Source organism: Sus scrofa, chromosome 13 (assembly GCF_054392235.1).
Source record: "Sus scrofa isolate SSC_HxYL_T2T_F1_AM1 chromosome 13, Sscrofa_HxYL_maternal_Yorkshire_Landrace_v2.0, whole genome shotgun sequence".
In the NCBI taxonomy this organism is placed as follows: Eukaryota; Metazoa; Chordata; class Mammalia; order Artiodactyla; family Suidae; genus Sus; species Sus scrofa.
In genome coordinates this window covers 47,570,475-47,589,546 of record NC_139395.1, presented here as the reverse complement: position 1 = coordinate 47,589,546, position 19,072 = coordinate 47,570,475, and the positions used below count along the sequence as shown (strand labels likewise).

At 58.0% G+C, this 19,072-nt stretch overlaps 1 protein-coding gene and 1 long non-coding RNA gene across 9 annotated transcripts; both read right to left on the bottom strand.

Annotated features, from left to right (window-relative positions):
- Positions 1 to 2,818: 2,818 nt before the first annotated feature.
- Positions 2,819 to 11,487, bottom strand: SEMA3B (semaphorin 3B). Of its 8 annotated transcripts, none has more exons than XR_014823081.1 (18): positions 11,371 to 11,487; positions 9,723 to 9,909; positions 8,829 to 8,986; positions 8,593 to 8,655; positions 8,062 to 8,181; positions 7,888 to 7,981; positions 7,582 to 7,701; positions 6,512 to 6,657; positions 6,305 to 6,416; positions 6,142 to 6,211; positions 5,918 to 6,062; positions 5,369 to 5,588; positions 5,018 to 5,109; positions 4,900 to 4,941; positions 4,504 to 4,645; positions 4,346 to 4,401; positions 4,117 to 4,256; positions 2,819 to 3,648 (listed from the first exon to the last, which is right to left on the bottom strand). XR_014823081.1 is itself a non-coding variant. In XM_013981737.3 (18 exons), exons 2-18 carry the CDS (start codon positions 9,829 to 9,831, stop codon positions 3,250 to 3,252), a joined length of 2,244 nt encoding a protein of 747 aa, XP_013837191.1. In that variant the 5' UTR covers positions 9,832 to 9,909; positions 11,343 to 11,487; the 3' UTR covers positions 2,819 to 3,249. The 8 variants fall into 8 exon arrangements, 6 of the variants coding, with proteins under 6 accessions (XP_013837191.1, XP_084844407.1, XP_001927890.1 ...); XR_014823082.1 differs by having other exon boundaries at positions 5,918 to 6,059; XM_013981737.3 differs by having other exon boundaries at positions 4,504 to 4,661; positions 11,343 to 11,487.
- Positions 11,488 to 12,492: 1,005 nt separating this feature from the next.
- Positions 12,493 to 14,042, bottom strand: LOC146397325 (uncharacterized). The gene is made up of 3 exons (XR_014823154.1): positions 13,970 to 14,042; positions 13,123 to 13,424; positions 12,493 to 12,754 (listed from the first exon to the last, which is right to left on the bottom strand). It is a non-coding gene; the product is annotated as an uncharacterized LOC146397325 (long non-coding RNA).
- Between the last annotated feature and the right edge of the window lie 5,030 nt (positions 14,043 to 19,072).

Sequence of the window (19,072 nt, the reverse complement as noted above, 5' to 3'; positions counted from 1 at the left end):
CCTTGGTAGAGGAGGCCTTCAAGGTCCATCCTCAGCAGTGAGACTTAACAGAGGCCAGTGAAGAAAACACGGCTTTGGGCTGCTGTGATTGACCCACTGTGTCGTCGAGGGGACCCTAAAGGGCTGACAAACCCAGGCAGACAGCCTAGGAGCCACCTGGGGGGAAACCAGTGTGCCTTTTGTCAGAAGGAGGGGGGGGCCTGTTGCAAGCTCCCTCTTGTGGGCAACAAAGAAACAACCCTAAGCAGCCCGAGTTCCTGGTGAAATTGGGGTGAGATACCATCACACAGAGGGACCTACAGACCAAATGATCAACCAACATGCCCCAAGGACCTGGTGGGCTCCAGATCCTAAGACAATGCATCCTCATTGCTCCAAGGGAGCCTCGAGTCACCCTTGACATTGCAGGCAGGAAAATGACTTTCTTTCCCTTTTTTTTTTTTTTTTAGGAGTCACACCTACAGCATAAGGAAGTTCCCAGGCTAGGGGTGGAATAGGGACAATGACAAGAAAACTCACTTAACATTTCCAAAATCATATTCAAAGAGGAATATTTACAAGAATGCTGGCCATGCCATCAACAGTCCCAGCTGGCTAGTAGCCTTTCTCTTGCATTTCACCTGAACCTACAATTTCCGATGACTACCTAAATCACTACTCCCTTGACCTCTGCTAGGCACACTCGCACCTTCCAGGGGGCTATCCCAGGGCTTTTACCTGACTCCCCCATACAATGGGACCCAAGGCATGGGGCACACTAAGTTAAATTCCACAAATGGCATTTGTTTCACACACCCCCAATGCACTCCCGCCCCCAGGTATAATTATATCAGCTGTTCTGCTTCTTATACAACAATACGCTGTACTTACAACCTCACCCATGTGTGCTGTTTCAAATAAGGAAATTTTCCATCTCCTTGAAATCAAATTCAACCCACTTGTGGGATACGGAACAAATAGTGAGCTGACTTTCCCGCCTCTGCTCTCTGACAAAATCATACTGGAGCATTTTTTATTAAGACTTTTATGACATCATATGGTCTAAACGACCAAAAGAATGGTTTCTTTTCCCCGAGTTGCACACATACTAGCAATAGCTTTGTTCTTCAAGGACTCCCAGCTCCAAATAACCATGAGGCAGACATTCACTTCTGCACCTCTGAAGGGCTTTGTTCTGCAGACACCCAAACCACCCTGTGTTATGGAATTATAGCCAGAGCCTGACCTTTTTCAATCAACCTATGGCCTCTAACTGCAGTGATGATGTCCCCTTCACAGGAGAGGGAACTAGAGGGATAAGAGGGATTTTCACCACCAAACCCAGAGAGCAGGAGCAATGATCTTAGCAGTGGCAAGGCTAGCCACAGGACTGCAGCTCCACAGGGAGACTTTATCTATCAGGAAGCAACACTGAGCAGTCTCACCAGACAGCTTGGTTATGTGATAATCCAGACAGGGTAGGCCTTAATGGGACTTAAGGCTGCTCTTGTTTCGTTGGCTAATTTAACTCTAGATAATCGTTTAGCTCTTAATTGCCTTTTGACAGAAAAACGCAGAATTTGTGGGATAACTTAATACTTCCTCCTGCACCTGAATCAATGAGACAGGAGAAATGTTAATATTATAGAAATACACACCCAAGCAGAACAGCTTCACATTTTTGGCAGGGGAGATACCACCAGCTGTGTGGTCATCAGTTAGGGAATGCCTCCCCAAATGAACTTGGTTCCTGCCCACTCTGGGCCATTTAGTGGCTATTACTATCCTCCTTTTTGGCCCCTGTTTAACCTTGGGGTTAAGTTTGCGCCTTCTAGGTTCCAACAGTTTCAAGACTCAGGATGGCTCAAGGATTCCAACCCATTCCAGCTGAGGGTAGCCCAGGTCCCTATAGGAACCTAAAACAGTCAACGAGGGATTTCTACACCCCTAGGGTAGGATAGGGTCTGCATCCCCTGCCCAGCAGGAATAGTTTCAGAAGAAGAGATCATCAGCCCTTATCCCTTAAGAGCTGAGGAATCCTTGGGGGCAGTGGGGGGCAGGGGGGAGTGGGTGAAGAGACAGGGTGCAACCTAGGACTCTTTGCTGCAGGGTTATACCTGGACAAATGTCTCTTCCTCAAGCAAAAGAATACAAACTATCAAAATATATAAAAATAACTACATGCATGCCGCTGGGGTAAATTATGAACAATAAGAAACAAAAGGGCCAAAATCCAAACTGCCACTTCTCAGGAGTAGGGAGCAAAAGCAGATTACTGTGCCTGATCCCTGCACACAGCACCAACAAGGGGGTGGACACACCACCTAAGCCACTCCTCCCACTGATCAATCAATTTTCCACCACCATCACTCCATTTAAAGAACCAGCTTGCCCCCTCCCCACTTCCCTCATGGTGTGAGCAAGGGCACCTGCTGCTTATTGGGCACCTGTTTCTTGTTTGCCCCCCCCATACTGTAACGGGAGTCCCAATAAAGCCCCTCTAACCTCTTATCAATTTCTATTGGTTAGAGTTCAAGGGAGCTCCCGTCATGGCTCAGTGCTTAAGGACTCCAACTACGAACCATGAGATTTTGGGTTCGATCCCTGGCTTCACTCAGTGGGTTAAGGATCTGGCGTTGCTGTGAGCTGTGGTGTAGGTCGCTGACGAGGCACGGACCCCATGCTGCTGTGGCGTAGGCCGGCAGCAACAGCTCCAATTCGACCCCTAGCCTGGGAACCTCCATATGCCGCAGGTGTGGGCCTAGAAAAGACAAGAAGCTAAAAAGAAATTAAAAAAAAAGAGTTTAAGAACCTGATTTGGTAATACTAGGACCAGCGGTTTTCTACTGGGGACATTCCAGCTTCAGCTGATAATGTTTATTGCATTAGTACAACCAGGCTGCCCCATCCCACCCACCCAGCCTGTTCACAGCTTTCTGCTCATCGCCCAAAGAGATGGTCCTTCCCCAGGGTGGGCATTCCGGGCACCTCCCCCACCCAGGTCAACGCTCGGGAACCCCGCTTCTCTGCCTCCTCCCAACCATCTGTACCCTGTACCCAGCCTGGGCCACCCCTATTGGGATTACATTCAAGCGTTATCCTGTTAATAAATAAGCGGGCACAGCTGCCCCTTGGCCAGGGCTTGTCGGTCCGTGTCTCCCTCCACCAGGAACCGCAGTGTCGGGCCCCTAGCTGTCTCCCAGGGTCTAACTGCCCCCTCTCCCGCCTGTCACCTCCTCCCCAGTCCCCGGCGTGGGGACGACAGAATCACTAGTGCACTGCGCTGCGTGGCCCCCGCTCAGCACGCGGTTCTAGGGCATGTGTCCTCCGGTTGCGGCCCTTCCTCCGCGATTCAGGAGGCAGTGGGCGCGGCGCGGGTTGTGGACGACACATTCGCAAGGAATTCTTGCCACCGCCTCCGGGCTCCACCAGCTGCAGGAAGTCCCTGTACCAGAGCTTGGGTCCTGGCGGTGCGACAGGAGCAGCCTCCTCTGTCCGGGCCAGCCTTTCGGCCTGCGTGGCACTCAGCACGTGCAGCGCCAAACGACGCAGCGGCTGCGAAAAGCCTTGCTCCACTGCTGCGCACAGATACACGCCGGAGTCTCCACGCCGCAGCCCGCGCAGCAACAGCCCCCGCGTAGTGCGCTCCGAGCGCTCTTCTGCCGGCACCTGCGGGCGGGGCCAGCGTGAGGCGGGGCGTCAGGGTCAGGATGGGGAACTGGGCTTCCGGTTCCCAGCGTGAGACAGGAGAGGCAAAGGGCCATTAGCGGCCGAGCAGAAGCAGGAAAGGGGTGCCTGCACATACGCATTTGAAAGTTAGGGACAGGAGGACCTTTGTCTTCATGTGGAAACCCGAACAGAGCAGAGTTCTCCTGAACGTGGGGGGCGGGGCGAGGGCGGGGCTTCGCTCAGACGCTCCGGGGCGCCAGGAGCCTAGTTAGAGGAAAAGGGCCTCAACTGAAAGCGGAGTGCAGGCAAGGGTCCAAAGTGGAGTAAGGGGTCTGATTAGGTGGAGACTCATTGGGCGGGGCTGGACCTCGTCCAGACTTGCGAAGAAGGCCAAGGGTCTCATTAATCAGGGGCACTTCCTGGACGTTGGGAGCAGGACAAGGACCTGGGGGGTGAGGGGGAGCTCACCTGAGTGCTAGCCGCCTCCCCAGCGCTCTGGAAGGTCCACTCCATTCGTGCCTGCAGCGAGCGAGGCTCACACTCCAGGAAGGCGCTACCTCCCTCTACACCGAACACCTTCCGCTCTAGCAGCTCGGGATGGGAAGAGTCTGGGGACAAGAGGAATGTCAGATTTCAGGCAAGGCAGGATGGGGCAGTCTTCAAAGGTTGAGGGGTGAGAGTAAGCTGGGGCACTCACCTCCAGAGCACAGCGTGCTGGGGTCACCGTTCCTTATGTCCTGTCTTCGGAACCGCCTGGGGAGGTGGGAACATTGGAGCCTCTGTGAGCCCTTCTTTGCCAGGGGCAGTGAAAGTTTCCCTCCAGGCAACCCTCCCCCTGCCCCCACCCCTGCCCACCTCTTGGCACTGGGCTGGAATCGCGTGCAGGCGGCCCCATCCCAGGCGCAGTAGGGGTCACGTGCCAGGCAGCATTCGGCACAGGCGCGGCCGTGGGCAGCACAGCGGTGCAACGGAATCTGGGCCACCCCGCTCCGAGAGGCTACGTACAGTTGGTGCTAGGGGTACAAGGGGCTCCAGGCTGACCGAGGGCGGCCCTGTACCCGCCTCGCATCAGTCAGGGATCTCTTTCCCCACTTGACAAATGGAAACACTGAGGTCTCAGGTCACACAGTCTAGCGGGGGCAGAACCTGTACTCGAACCCAAGACTTACAACTACCAAGAGAGGAATGGGGGGGGGGCTGGGAACACGCTGGGGTGGGTCTATTCCACCCCAAAGCATTCTGGTCACTTACCCTCTTGGAGGAGATTTGCATGCTGGTGACAGCTGCTGAGTCCTGAGAGGGAGAAGGAACACTAGGAACAGGGCTCCAAGGGGTTGGAGTACCCCAGATAATGGGGGCTAGGCCTCACCTCAAACACATGCAGCTCCTCCAGGAGCAGCCCTTCAGCATTAGGCCGGCCACCCTTGGGAACAGAGATCACCTTCAGCACTGTGCCAGCATCTGCAGGGATGAGAGGGGGTGAGCAACTCCTCGTGTTCCCTGACAGCTAGGGCCAGGGCTCTCCTCACCTCTGAGACCTCCACCCTCAGCATGATGGGGAAGGTGAAGAACATGGGTTAGAGCAATCAGTGCAGCATCCAGAAGGAGATGGGGACACATCCCAGCAAAGATACAGAGATGGGACTGAACTGGGGGAGCTTCCACTCACAGGCCAAAGGGCCTGGCCTGGATCTGTGGGTGGCCATGCCAGGGCCCTGACCTGTGCCAATGAAGAGGACGTCGTAGTGTCCATCAGCAGCTGCTACTCGGTCGGCAGCAATCTGAGTGAAGGTGTACCCGGCACCCACTTGTAGGAAGAGAGGGCGTCCCCCCATGGGCAAGACTGAGTTATACATGAGGGGGTGGTTCCGGGCAAACTGGATGACATCATCAGGAAAGTCCTTGGTGGAAGTGAAGGTGCCAAAGGTCTTGCTGGGACACTGGAGGGTGGGGAGGAGGCACAACAAGGATGTGGGTATAAGGGCCTGGTGGGCAGCCCTCCAGAGGAGACCTCCCAGAACCGGACATTGGGGCAGGGGGTAGGGGTAATGGCCAGAGGCCCGCCCTGGGAATCTGAGAGAAGAGCCCCAGCCTTGCCCTTGGGAGTCTGAGGGGGAAACATGGCCTCCCCTGCAGAGCCCTGTCTGATGAACACAATGTTTTCCCAATAACAACAGGAAGAAACCACATTCACCAAGAAAACCCCATGCCAAGTTCTTCACCACTGAAGCTTTAAGCAGGTCGTGGTGGGAGTCCCTGGGCTACGCACCATGCCAGGTCGGGGGTAAGGGACGCGGCCCTGGTAGGACACCCACTGGTGCAAGGGCCCCTCCTTGTGCGCAAAGGGTCCCAGGAAGGCCCGGCGTACGTCATTCATGCTGTACACGCACACTGCAGAGCCCTGGAAGATGCTGCTGCAAGAGAAGATGTAAGTGGAGTAGGGGGCTCAAGTGGAGCCCAACCAGCCCTGCCCGCCTCCCTCCCACACCTCACCTGGATGTGGAGAAGACAGCATAGAGCAGTGGGGTCCAGCGATCTCGAGAGGACAGCAGGAACACGTCCTCTGCAGGGAAGGGACCTAGCTGGGGGCCGGTGCACAGCAGTCTCTGCCACCTCCCCATCCCCCACCTCCCCATCCCCCACTCCTGTCACTTACGAAGCTGGTTGAAGTTTGTGTCACCCTCAGTGCCAGGCACTGAGCATACCAGCCGTGCCTTCAGGAATGTAGTCCACTTGTTGACCAGGCTGCGCTGGCCGCCCACATCATTCTGTGGGGTCAGTGGGAAGGGATGAGGGCAGGACACCAACACAAAGGCAAAAGGGAGGGGACGGGGTCACAGACTGTGGCCCAGAGATGCCTCACCCTGCAGATCTGGCCAACTCGAGACACAGACAGGCGTCCCAGTGCGGGTGTGGCCTCCACTGCCGACTCACGGAAGAAGAAGTAGATCTTGTCATCGTCTGGGTTCTCACTCTCTGGGATCCAAAAGACCTTGACAAACTTGGGCTCTGGCCACAGCAAGAGGTGTGGGGTCAGCAAGGTCCTGGCTCTTCTCCAAGCTAAGAGACCCACGCACCACCTCCCCTTCCTTTCAGGCTCGCAGAAACCCTCGGGGCAGCAGCAGACACAACCTCCAGGATCAAGTTCAGACAGTAGCCCCCCCCACCCCAAATCGAAAGAATGAGGGCCTGTAAAATCAAGAAGAAACCACGAGAGGGCAGCAGAGACCATGGCCACCTAAGTCCACAGGCAGGGGACCATGGCCAGGGGTGGGCCTCTTACCTTGCCCCTGGCATGTCTCCATGCCAGTGGGCCAAGAAAGGAGGGATATGGGGTATCTGGTTTTACCTTCATTCATGAATCTTCCTCTCCAGCAGGAAGTAGATGCCCCACTCCTGCTTCAAATCCTCTGCTCGGTCCCATCACTCAGAATAATCTACCCTGGCCCAACCCTACCCTGACAGTCTAGGCCCCTTATCATTGCTTCCTTCAAGAGTCTGTCTCTTGGCTTGTTCCTACCCCCAGGTCCTTTGCACTAATTATTCCCTCTGCCTGGAATGCTCTCATGCTCTCTCCTCAATCCTGCTGTGTTTTGGGAATTAGCTCACATCTCTCTTGAGCAGATGGCTTCCTTTCTCCAACCCTACCTCCACCATCCCCACCATGCCTCCTTGCCCTTCTTCTCTATTCTCTCACTGTGTCTCATGGCCGTTGGAACTGATCTTCTTGTGTATTCATTCTGAGGCCTGTGAACTTAAAGAGGGCATGGCCATATTTATCTTGTCTGCCCTGAGACCCAGTGCCTAGTGCAGAGCCTGACCCAGGGCAGGAACCAGGTGAGCACTCACTGCTCACTCCCCTTATGGGCCTGACACAGCACCTGCTCTGTTGGAGATGAGGGCACCCTCCCAACAGCCCCACCAGCCTTTCACCATTGAGCCAGCGGGAGTCGTGTGCCTCTGTTCGGAGGCTTGGACGCTGGCCTAGGCTGCGGAAGATGGTAAAGTCCCGGCCCATGAGGTCTGCAGCCACTCCCGAGTACAATTCTTCCCCTATAGACAGAGCAAGGGCTGCTTAGCAAAGCTGGAGGCTCAGGGATGGGGGTGGGGGGGCTTTTGGGAATTCAGTGAGGCTATGGGGATCTCTAGGGCTCTAGGTAGGGTCTTGGGACTTTGCGAGATGCTAGAGTCTCTGAGGGGTTCCAGGAGCTCTACTGGGGTCCCAGCCTTTGGACTCACCCACCAGCACGGAGGCAGCCCGATGTCTGGGGTCATAAGGACTCCGGCCCTTGCCATCCTCTAGCCTCTGAAGGTCCAGCCGGAGCATGGGCTCCTGGGAGGCAGGGGGGAGTCATTACTGCCAGGCCCTTCCTTACCCTCCCAACTGCCCTCCCTGACTAGATCTGGCCTTACCTCCAGTCGGTGGCCCACCTCCACAAATGCACAGGTTGGGTGGAAGGCCCCTGTGCCACAGGCCAGCAAGTGGGTGCGGTTGTAGGCATGCAGCAATTTCACGAAGTTCATGCACTCGGTCTGGCATGTACGCAGACAGGGGCAGGAGCAATGAGGCCTCCCCCAGGGAGGTGGCGGTAAAGGGTTGCAGCTCACCAGTGGCATCCCCCACCCCTTCCTCTTTTCTGCATGGGCCCAGACAAGTACTAACATGGACTTCCGGGCCCCCAGGTGCCCTTGGTGACCAGCCCGGCCCACCTCTCCCCAGCATGGGTTTGCGGGGAAGCACAGGCCTGAATTGCCCCCTGTGACTCAGAGGCCCCCAAGAAGAATCACATGAGCCCCGACCCTGACTCACTACCTCCGGACTTCAGCCACCTCGACCCTCCTGCCCCCTCACAGCTAGAACAGGCAGGCCTCTGTTTTAGCACTGCCCATCTCTAGGGTGAGGGGCTGACCCTCCCCACTCCCACCCGGGCAGCCAACACTCACACCAATGTCCTTCCCTGCCCAGTTGCACTCCTCTCGCCATTCCACAGGGGCAGGCCATGCCAGCTATGGGGAGGGTGGGGGAGGGAGAGCACAGGTCAGGGACTTCGGCTGTCTTCTGTGCTAAGGGGGTTCACTCGGGGGGGGGGGGTCTGTCCTCCTAGGGCTCTCCAGGCAGCCTGGAGTGGGGTCCTGGGACTCTTTCCAGGGACAGTGCTAGGGCTGAGGGTCCCTGGCACCTTCTTGGCCCGCTTGCTAATGTTGTCCAGGCTGAGAGAGGCCACATGGTTCTCGGCACCCACAAACAGACGTCCACGCTCCTCATCCAGCAGCAAAGCTTCGTAGCAGCAGGTCCTTTCCAGCCTGAAGGTCCGGAGGCCATGCCGGGCCTGGAGCTCTGTGGGATGGGGATGCTGCTAAGGATTCACCCGCCAAGCTACAAACTTCCTCTAGGCCCTGCGTGTTGTCTCTCTCACAGGCCCAAGTTGTGTGTGACCTGGCCCACACACGTGTGAATTTACATGTGTATGAGTTTACACTTGGAGGGGACAGGCCCACTCAGGTGCAGGGCATCCAGGATGGACAGTGCAGCCCCCACCCACGGGGAAAGCAGGTGCAGCTTCTCGGGTGTGTTCAGACAAGAGGTGTCTCTGAGCTGGGTTTCCTGGCCAGCATACAGGAAGGCAAGGGTTCTGGGGTGTAGGCCCGCATGTAGGGAAGCCGGAACCCCAGCTCTAAAGTCAAGCTGAGGGTTCTCTGCCACCCCAAACATGTACTCACTGTATAGGCACACAGTGCCTGGGTTCAAGCTGATGCCACTGCCTAATGACCACCCTGTGGTTGTGGGAAGGGGGCTCTAATGGCCCCACCTCAACTGCCCTGGGAGTAGGAGATGGGACAGAGGCAGGATCGGTTGCCAGGGGGTCTTCCTGGGAAAGCATGAGAATGTGGCCAGAAAGCTTGGGGACCAAGGCCAGAGAAAGGGTTAACTGAAATGGCCTGAGAGTGTCCCCAATCCAACTCGGTCCAGTGGCATACACCCAGGGCGACAGCAAACACATGCCCCCTACCCACACTGGGTCCCTCTCCTGCTCACCAGGAGCTGGGCCCTTCCGCCTGCCAGGTGCACCTACCTTGAAAGGAGAGGCGAAGGCGTGGGGTGTGGGGGGCTGCACCCCCCAGCACTGCCACCCAGAACATGGCTATGCCCGGGATCATGGCGGCGGCCTCGGTCCGCCCCATCCCCGGGGCTCAGGGCGCTCAGGGTTCAGCGGGTGTGTGTGGAGGAGTCTTGAGCCGCCCTGGACTCTGCCCCAGGATCTGGAAGAGAAGGAGTTGCAGCAAGGGCGAGGGCGGGAGGCTGGGGGGAGTCCCCAGGGATCATATTACAGCCCCTGGGGAAAGAGGCTGGGGGGTCGCACTCCGCCTCCCAGCCCTCAGCCCTCCTCTCCCGCAGAGGGTGCCCTGCCTGGCCACGATCACAGACACACCCACGCTGGGCACCGCCTGGGGTCAACCCCACAGTGTCAGGCACCCGCCCCACCACGTCACCCTCCCCAGTAACCCGCCCTTCAGTATACACACTCACAGGCATTTATTCACAAACTCTGTGTGCCTACTTTACGCCAGTCTGGGACTGAGGCTGGGGGCACTGGGGGACTCAGACAAGGTCCCTCTGCAGGAGGAGGCAGAGTGCCAGCAAGGACTCAGATTGGTGCAGTTATTTCAGAGGTGCCAAGTGCAATGAGCAAAATAAGCCAATCATGGGTGTGAGAGTATGGGGGGGCGGGGCCTCTGGATGTGGCTGTGCCCCCAAGGCCCCCACAGAGAAACAGAAGCACCTTGGGGCTGGAGCCAATGGTATGATCGCCTGTGAGTGTGAATGCGCTCCTGAGGGTCCCTCTGTATATCTGTATCGCACACGTGTGTATGTCTATCTATATGAACATGTGTACATATCTATGTGAGACCACGTGACAAGTGTGTTTTATTAAACATGGAGGTGTGGCACATGTGAGTATGCACACACATGGTATTGTGTGCATGCCTATACCGTGAGTATATGTCTGGGGTGTGTGCACTTTGTAAGCATGTATATGTGTGGGTTGCACGAGTGTGTGTGTGTGCACACAAGTGTATGCATCTCTCTGGACATGCAGGTAAGCAAATACAACCGCGGGATCAATCACTGCCTTCAAATCTGAGGCATCCCAGGAAACCCACTTCTCAGAGGAACGAGGGCTGCGGGGAGACCCAGGGCTGGGCATACACCTCTGTTTCGGACTTGGGGCTGCTTCTTCTTGGATCCAGCAGCCCCAGCTTTGCACTTGACCTCGCTCTCCCCACCCCAGAGAGTGGGAGGGGCTGGTCACACACAGAAATTCTGTGAGCTCAGACTTCTGCCCCAAGAAGAATCAGCTGAGAAGAGCCAAGGGCCAGAGGCAGCCTCAGCCCCAGTTCGGGTGAACTGCCCGTCTCTGTCCAGCCTCCACTGTCTCCCTAAGCTGAGCCTCTGGAGGTTTCCTCATCTCGGAGCCCCTCCACTTCTCTGAGCTAGAGCCCTTCCCAGGACCCCTCAGGTGGGGCCGGGCTCTGGCTGCAATGCCCACCCTCCTTCCCAGAAGCTGGCTGGGCAGGTGCCAGGCACAGGAGCCCTGGTGTGGGGCAAGGTCCTGGGGCACATCCCAGATGCTCTCCCCAAATGCCCGCGCCGAGCTGGCAGCCTCAGACCCCTCCCACCCTAGGACTCCCACCTCCCTCCTTCCTTCCATTGACACTTGCCACTGCCGCTTCTAAGCCTGTGAGGTCTGCGATGTCACAAAACACCTGGTTGCCTTCTCACACTCCACAGAGAGCTCCGGCGGCAGCGTCTCCTCACCCTAGCCCCTTCTCACCCTTGAGAAGGGGAGAAGCCTAGGGGCCGAAGGGCACCCTCTGACGGCTCCTTTAAGGAGCAGCCCCCGCCCCCACCAAGCCAGCCGCGCCCCGCCGTCAAGTTTACGGGGCGGATCGGGTGACTGGGCAGGCAGCCGGGACCGGCTGGAGTTGGTGGCCAGGCCAGAGTGGAGCGGGCACAAGGGAGGGGCGGCGGGTAGGGTCGATCCCTCCCCCCGTCCTGTCGGGCTTCATAGCAATAGGATGCCTCAGACGGCGGTTCTAGAAGTGGGGCGGGCAGTCAAGGCAAAGGAGGAAGAAGCCCTAGAGAGCCCCCAGTCCCTGCGGCTCTGCGCAGCTGGTGAAGGGAAACGCCAGACACGGGGCAACCCCAGGGACTTGGCTCTCCACCTGCCCATCCACAGCTGGGGAGCTGGAGGCGGGTAATGATCGGCTCAGCTGCCACCTAGGTTCCCAGGAGCCAGCTGGGAAGGGCAGTCAGAGGTCAGGGGAGGGGGGTTCTCACCTGGAGGTCCGATGGGCCCCCAAGACCCAGTCCTTCCTTACGCTTGGGCCACGAAGTACTTCTGCCACCTGGCTGGCAGTGGCTTCGATGAGAGCCAGTCTGGGGCAGGGGAGGAGGGCCAGAGAGGTAGGGGGGCAGGTGATTAAGTCTCATTTCTGCCCTGCAGGGTGTGCGATCATCCAGCGACCTCGTCTTAAAGGGCAGTCCCACATCTCTGCTGGGAGGCGAGGGGTTCTATGCCATCTCTGTGAACTCCAGTCTTTCTTCCTAGGTTGGAGATGGGGGGAACTGCCCCACCAAACACAGTGAGGTACCCAAGGGAGCTTCAAGGGCAGGAGGGGCCTCCTACACCTCCGTTTCTTAGCTGGGGAGGGTCTGGGATCTTGGCTTAAAGCTGCGCCTGGTGGATACTCTCTATTTGTACCGCCAGGGGTACTTCCTTGGAGGGGCTGAGTGTTGACAGTGACAGAGTGGGGCTCTCAGCTCTGCCTGGATGGACATACCAGGACTTGAGAGTGGGCTTCAACTCTCCATCCTCCCAAAATGCATCCTCCCCAAGGCTGATCAGCAGCTCCTCAAGGGGTCTTTGAGGGAGGCTGTGTGGGTGCTTCAAGTGCCCATAGTTCTGCTGCTCATCTCCTGACAAGTCCCTGGACTAGAAGTATCTGTGCTTAGCCAGGGTGGGGCATGCCTCTGTCTCCTGAGCCTCAGGCCTGGTATTTCTGGCTAGACTGGCTGGCCGGTTGGCAGGTGAAGGGTGGGGGTCTGTGGGAGGACCAGGGGCCTTAAGAGGGAGATTGGGGAAGCATCCCTGTCTGAGCTCCTGGGCTTCCAGGATATAGCCTCTTCCTCCTCCCAGGCTCTTTTTGCTTTGGACCTGAACAGCCTCCCCTGGCCCCATGCAAGCAAACAAAATTCTTTGGCTGTTTACAATTTTCCACCCAAGCAGCCAAGATCAGCAAGTGCCTTTGAGGTCCCCACCTACCCCTACTGTGCCCCCTACTTGCCCCTACTGCAGCTCTTTGTGTCCAGGGTCCTAGCCTCTGTTTCACCACCCCCAAATCCAACGTCCATACTGGAAAATGAAACTAGGAGCCCCCACCATCTTTCCAACACCCTGGGACTCAACCCACCAGCCAGAGGGACTGGGCTGTCCCCGGCCCATCTGAGCCTTCCCACCTCCAGACGTGTCGCCTTTGTGGAGCAGGATGGGAGATTCCGGCGGCGGGGGGCGGGAGGAGGGGGAGAGCTCACCCATCTCCCCCCTCCCCAGGTCTCATTTTTGCTCCTCAGTCCCAGGTCCCAGTGCATGCAGGTTCAGCTCGGGGTAGGGACTGTCCAGAGGCAACCTTTAGGGGCAGGGTCACTGACTGTGGGTTGCTCTGGGCTCTGGAAGTCCCCAAAGGTTCTGGAATCAGGCAGCCTGGGTCTGGGTCTTGAAAGGACAGAACACACCAGGGGAGGCAGCTTAGGTCCCTGGTGCTGCCTGTCAGTGGCACAGCCTGCCAAGGCCTTGGTTTTTCCTTTTGGAAATAACTGGATTGTTGTACCAAGTCCCAGCACCTGCATCCCCAGCCCTCGTCGCCAGCTGGGCCTCCCCCACTCCTCTGCCTGGACTCTAGGTGGTATGACTAGGCTGGGCTAGGACATCCATTTGGGGAAGGCTACAGCCAACCCTCCCAGTGTCCAGCCTGGGCTGGGTCAGGCCTTGGCTCCCCACACACACCTGCTTTTGCCATCAGGGCTGGTGGCTCCAATATCTCACCCTCCCCTCTTCCAGCCACGTGGGTACTAGGAAGGGCTACCCTGAGGATTTAGGCATGGGGGGAGGAAAGTGGGCCCTGGAGAATCTAGCTGAGGCTTAACCTCCCTGACAATCTGCTACCCACGCCAGAGGATCTCCTGGGAAGGGTCTGTCTGGTGTTTCCCCCACACACACCCCCAGACCGGTTTCCAGGCTCCCGCAGGACCCTGGCCCACCTTTTTGGAAAGATCAGTTCTTCCCCTCCTTGTCTGTTCCCTTCCCTTCTGAAAGCCCTGTCAGAGCTGAGGTGGAGGGGCTGAAGGAGGGGCCACCAGGAACCCTGGGCCTCTGGCTGGGGCCCAACCCCCACCCGCTCCGCCCCTGCCCTCCGCCTCCTGCACATTCCTCCCCGGCTGAGGTCAGCCCCTCCGGGATGGGGGGAGCCCCCCCCATCAGCCACATCACAGCTCTCCACTCACTCCTGTTTTCTTCGTTGCCCAGCAGGGGGGGGAAGGGGGAGGGAGAAAGAAGAGGGGCCTGCGGGTGGGGCCTCCCTCTCCCCTCCTTTCCTATAGCCTGGGGGAAGCGGGGGAGGAGGTGCCAAGAATGCTGCAAAAGTCGACTCCTGGGGCACCCTGTGCTCATTAACATACATTAACATAAATCCCACATTCCCTTACTCTGCTGGGGGAGAGCATCAGGAGAGTATTGGTCGGGGGGCTCAAGATGCATCTCGAAGAGGATGGACTGCGCCTGCCTCAGGGATCCCCACCAAAGTAGCTGAGGAGGGGCGGGGTTGAATCCTGACTCTGTCGCTCACCAGCTGTGTGTCCCTAGAAGCAGAATGAATCTCTCAGATTCCTCTCCTCACTTGCCCCAGGTTATAAATGGTGGGCCAGGCAAGTCTGGCACATGTGGGGTCCACAGGTGTGCACTCTGGTTGCCATCCCAGCATTGGGCATCCTGTGGCATGCAGGCCACCAGCCTCGAGGGAGATTCCACGGCAGCCCCTTCCAGCCCAGCTTCATGGGACGTTTTCTCAGGCTTGACTCCTCTCCTGTTTCCCTCCCTCCCCCACCGCCCCTCTACCCACCCTCCCAGCCCCCAGCCCAACGCCCGAACCTCCACCTGAACCTCTTTCCCTGCCCAGCGACTGGGGACTCCTAAGTCTTCTTACTCCAAGTCTCCAACCCACCCCAACAGTGCCCAAGCCTACACTCCTCCCTCCAGAGAGCGGCCAACTCAAGGAGGCCTTCCTGTCTCCTTCAAAACAGGGCAAAGCCCCACCCCCTCACCTCCCCCCCTGCAGCTTGAAGCCGGACCCCTTCACAGGGGACCCAGCCTTGGTGGTCCTTCTGCCAGTTCTCCTCGGAGTACCTCCCTTCAGGACCCTGCCCTCCCCAGCCCCTCACTCAGAGAGCTTGCTGAAACTTGGGGACACCCCAGGCTCTTAGCCAGGCATTTCATACACCCCTCCCTAGCTCAGCCCGAGGTAACCTCGCCAGAACTCCAGCCACCCCAGGATTCAGCCTGGGCTGGGCCCTCCACCCCTTAGGCCTTCCCGTTTGCCACCTGCTGGCCTTTTCCTCACCACTCACCTCCTCACCCACCTTCCTCTGGAGCTCTGGACGCTTGTTACACCGGGTCCAAGCCTCTCTGCAAGGGCTCAGGGTTCCCGGCAGATGCCAGCACTTAAGGGCCTCAAGCACAGGGAAACAAGTGCCTGCAGGAGGACCTGCACCTTCTGGGGCCTGCTGGGTCTTGGGGGGGTTGATGGAAAGGGATAATTCAGGCCCCTTTTGACCCTGCAGCAGCCACTCAGGACTTGACTCCCTCCACCCATAATGAGGTCAGAAAACAGAGTAATGCCAAGGAATGTCAAACAAATTTTTTTCCTAAATAACATCACCTGTGAGGCTGGGTCTCCTGCAAGGGGAGAAACAAAAGCAGGGAAGGAAAAGAGATCCACGGCCTTGACCCTTACCCCTTGGACACTAGTGCCCGTCACTGTGTGGTTAACTGAGGAGCTGACTGGCTGGCAGAACGGACACACTTGCTGTCGCACAGCTGCACGCAGACCTCAGCAGGCTTGAGGCTCTCCTTGGGAGTGTGCTGGGTGCTGGCTTCCCCTCCAGGTGTTCAAGGGAGACTTGGGGGAATGCATAGCCCTATGGCAGGGATGAGGGTCGCTAGGATCCCTTTCAGGGCAAGAGACCCAAGGATTGGGTTCAGCTGTTTGAGAGTGGGCTGGACCCAGAACTCAGCCAAGAGAATCTGGAGTCCTATCCCAGACCTCTTCCTGACTCCCAGGGCAACTAGGACCTAGCTGGCCATGCCACAGGCCAGGTGGCTGGAGTCAGAGCTCCAGCCTTGATGCCTGACTTGGAACTCTGGGTCAAGGGTGGGGAATGATTCTGAGGGGTCCTCAGGGGAGAAGGAGGATCTCCTGACATCAGGAGGAGCCATGGGACTGCCCTGGAACATGGTAAGGGGTTCTTCTAGGCCTCAGCAGCCCCCACAGCCTCAGGTGCTCAGGTTCTAATGGGGCACCCCCTCCTTTCTGCACCTAGCAACTGAGTCTCCACCCACCTGCTGGGGGTGGGGGGTCTGGCCCAGGGGCGCTGGGAAGTGGCTGCAAGCCTGGACTGCCTCTTCCCCACAGCATCTCCCTGCATCCTCCCCTCTTCAGACTTCTCTGACTCTGAGGGCTTGTCTCTCTCTTCCCAGCTGTGTCCCGGTGTCATCCCCCCGCAATGGATTAAAAATAGCAAGGCTGCTACCACATGAGTAGCCTGAGCAAACTATTTGGAGTGCAGCAGGCCTTCTGGGAGGTGGATCGGCCTCTTGACAGTCCCCACTGGTGGGAGACAGCCCACTTCATACTGGGATCCATGGCTTGGTCTGGGAGCAGGAGCCTGGGTCCTTTTCCTGGCTCTGAGCCTCACAGATGCAGCTGCCCATGGGTGGGGCCAGGAAGATGGGCCTTCCTAGGCTGGGAGAACTCTGAGGGACCACACAGCCAGGCCAGGGAACACTGAATCTCTGGCTCTCCTCACCCAGCTCCTCCTAGGATGAGGGATGGCTGAGGTCCAGCCCTGGACAGCTCTAGGCAATGGGGGATCTCCAGGAGTCAACTTCATGGAGTCCCTCCTCTTAGGGTGCAGGACACCTGGGAAGCCACCCCTGCCTCCTGCCCCCCATGGCTGGGATTTTCCCAACCATCAAAAACAAGGATGAATTGAGAGGCCGCCCCCGCCAGTGCTGGGACAATGAAGCCTTATGCTCTCAAAATCGGAGCAGGGGTAGGAGGGCCAAGGGCAGGTGGGAGCCTAGCTGTCTGTGCCCAGGGAAGCACTGCTTGCCAGGACCCCACCCAGACCCACTGCCAACGGGTATAAAGGGCTCCTGGCCAGAATCCTGTGTGGCCCACCCAGGGAGGGAGGCACTGGGTTCCTCAGGCAGACAATGCCAGCCCCTCAATGGCCCTCTGTGCAGGGTTTTCTCTCAGGACGGAAGGAAGGAACTATCTCTGGCGCCCGCCCCGCCCGTATATCTACAGTTCAGCGGGGTCTAGGGCTGACCGCTGAAGGCAGGAAGGGATCCTGCTTAGCCGTGGGATTCTGTACTTCTTGTCAATCCGCGCTCCTCAGAACCTCAGAAGCAGGGGTAGCAGGAAAAGCCCGAGGGCCTAGGGCGGGGACCGGGTCTGAGAGGCGTTGATCTGCTTCCGATGCGGCGGTTGCAGTCTCTCAACTCCTGCCAGGACTCGGGGCCCCAAGGCCGAGGGGGGACTGGCAGGTGTGCGGAGGCGGGGGTCCCAGGTCCTGGGCCTACTCTCCGCCTTCCCCGCCTCGGCGGCGCCGACCCCGGCCCAGGCTGCTTTGTCTCACCGCGGGCGCAGAGCAGCCGCCGCCGCCCTACAAAGCTGCCTTTGTGCCCCGCGTCCTCAGCAGGACCGATGACGTCAGCTTCCGCGACCAGCCCGGTAGAGCCCCGCGCGGGCTGCAGCGCCCTCTGGTGGCCGAAGGTGGAAGGGCTCGCCTGCGAGCCCCGCCCAGTAGAGGCGGGCCTTTCCCACAGGGTCTGTCCACTGCAGTCCCGGTTGTCCAGGGCAGAAAGTCCAGGTGCCTTGCCTGGCGCTCAGGGATCGCTCCACAGGTATCCCGGCCCTGTCATCTGCCATCGACTGTTCCTTCCTCCAGCAACGCACGAGCACGTCTCATCACCTCATGGGTCTCTGCACTGAGAGCCCTGGTCTCAATGCAGCCACAGCCTTGCAGCTCTCCAGCGCTCCCCTTCCCCGCCGGTAGCTACCGTCACAGGAAGTATTGCCACCTGCCTGTTCGATTCCCCTCAGGTTTGGAGGGGGACCTCTGGGACAGAGACCTTTCTGAACATGCCTCAAGGGCCCTGCTGTCCTCAACTTTGTTTAGTCAAACCCAAGGGGCCTCAAATCTGGGCAAGGCTCTGGGCAGTGTCACAGAGGGGGACAGGGGAGTGTGCTCAAGGGGCTGCAGCCTAGTGGGGCTGTGCAGAATCAGCAGCACACACTGTCTCTAAGCCCTGGACTTGGGAGGCCAGAAGTTACATATCCTTCTGTACTAGACTCACTGGACACTCCTCCTGCTTCCAACATGGAAGAATCCCCTTAGGTGAACAGCTTAAGACATCTGCCCCACTGTTCCCAGCAAAGCTTGAAGGCTGCACCAGATCCAAAACTGCACAGGTGCTGGGACGGAGGTCCCAACAAGTAAGATGACTAATCCAAGTGGGAAAACTGAAGCGATGAGTACTGGGGCTGAATATGACCCAGGGCCCTGCTGCAAGCAAGCATCCAGGTGCAGACCACTATTGCCTCCGCACGTCTTAGCCTGGGTCTCTGTCCCTGGGAGAGAAGAATGGTGAGCAGTTCATGGTATTTTTTCTTTCTACATTTTATTATTTCAAACCAGGTGAACAATTCCATAAAACATGTGAAAAAAGCAAGGAAGTGTTCAACGCTGAAGGACCCGGGCCTGGGGCGAGGGCATGAGGGGCAGGGCCCCTCAGCAGGCAGCGGCGGTTCCTAGGTTAGCGCTAAGGAGCTACATTTAGGTTAATGGAGCCAGGGCCCAGGGCCGCTGGAGCGGGGCCCTCAGTGACATTGGCAGTTGTCTGGAACAGCCCTTGGAACCCAATTCTGTGGAGGGCAGGGCAAGGGCACTGCCCACACAGGGGGGCAACCAGCAGAGGGATGGGTGTAAACACGCAGACACACTCAAGGCACAGAATCACAGGAAGGGGGCTGGGTGGGCGCTGGTCAGGATCTGACAGTTTTAAATAGTTTTCCTCTAAAAAGT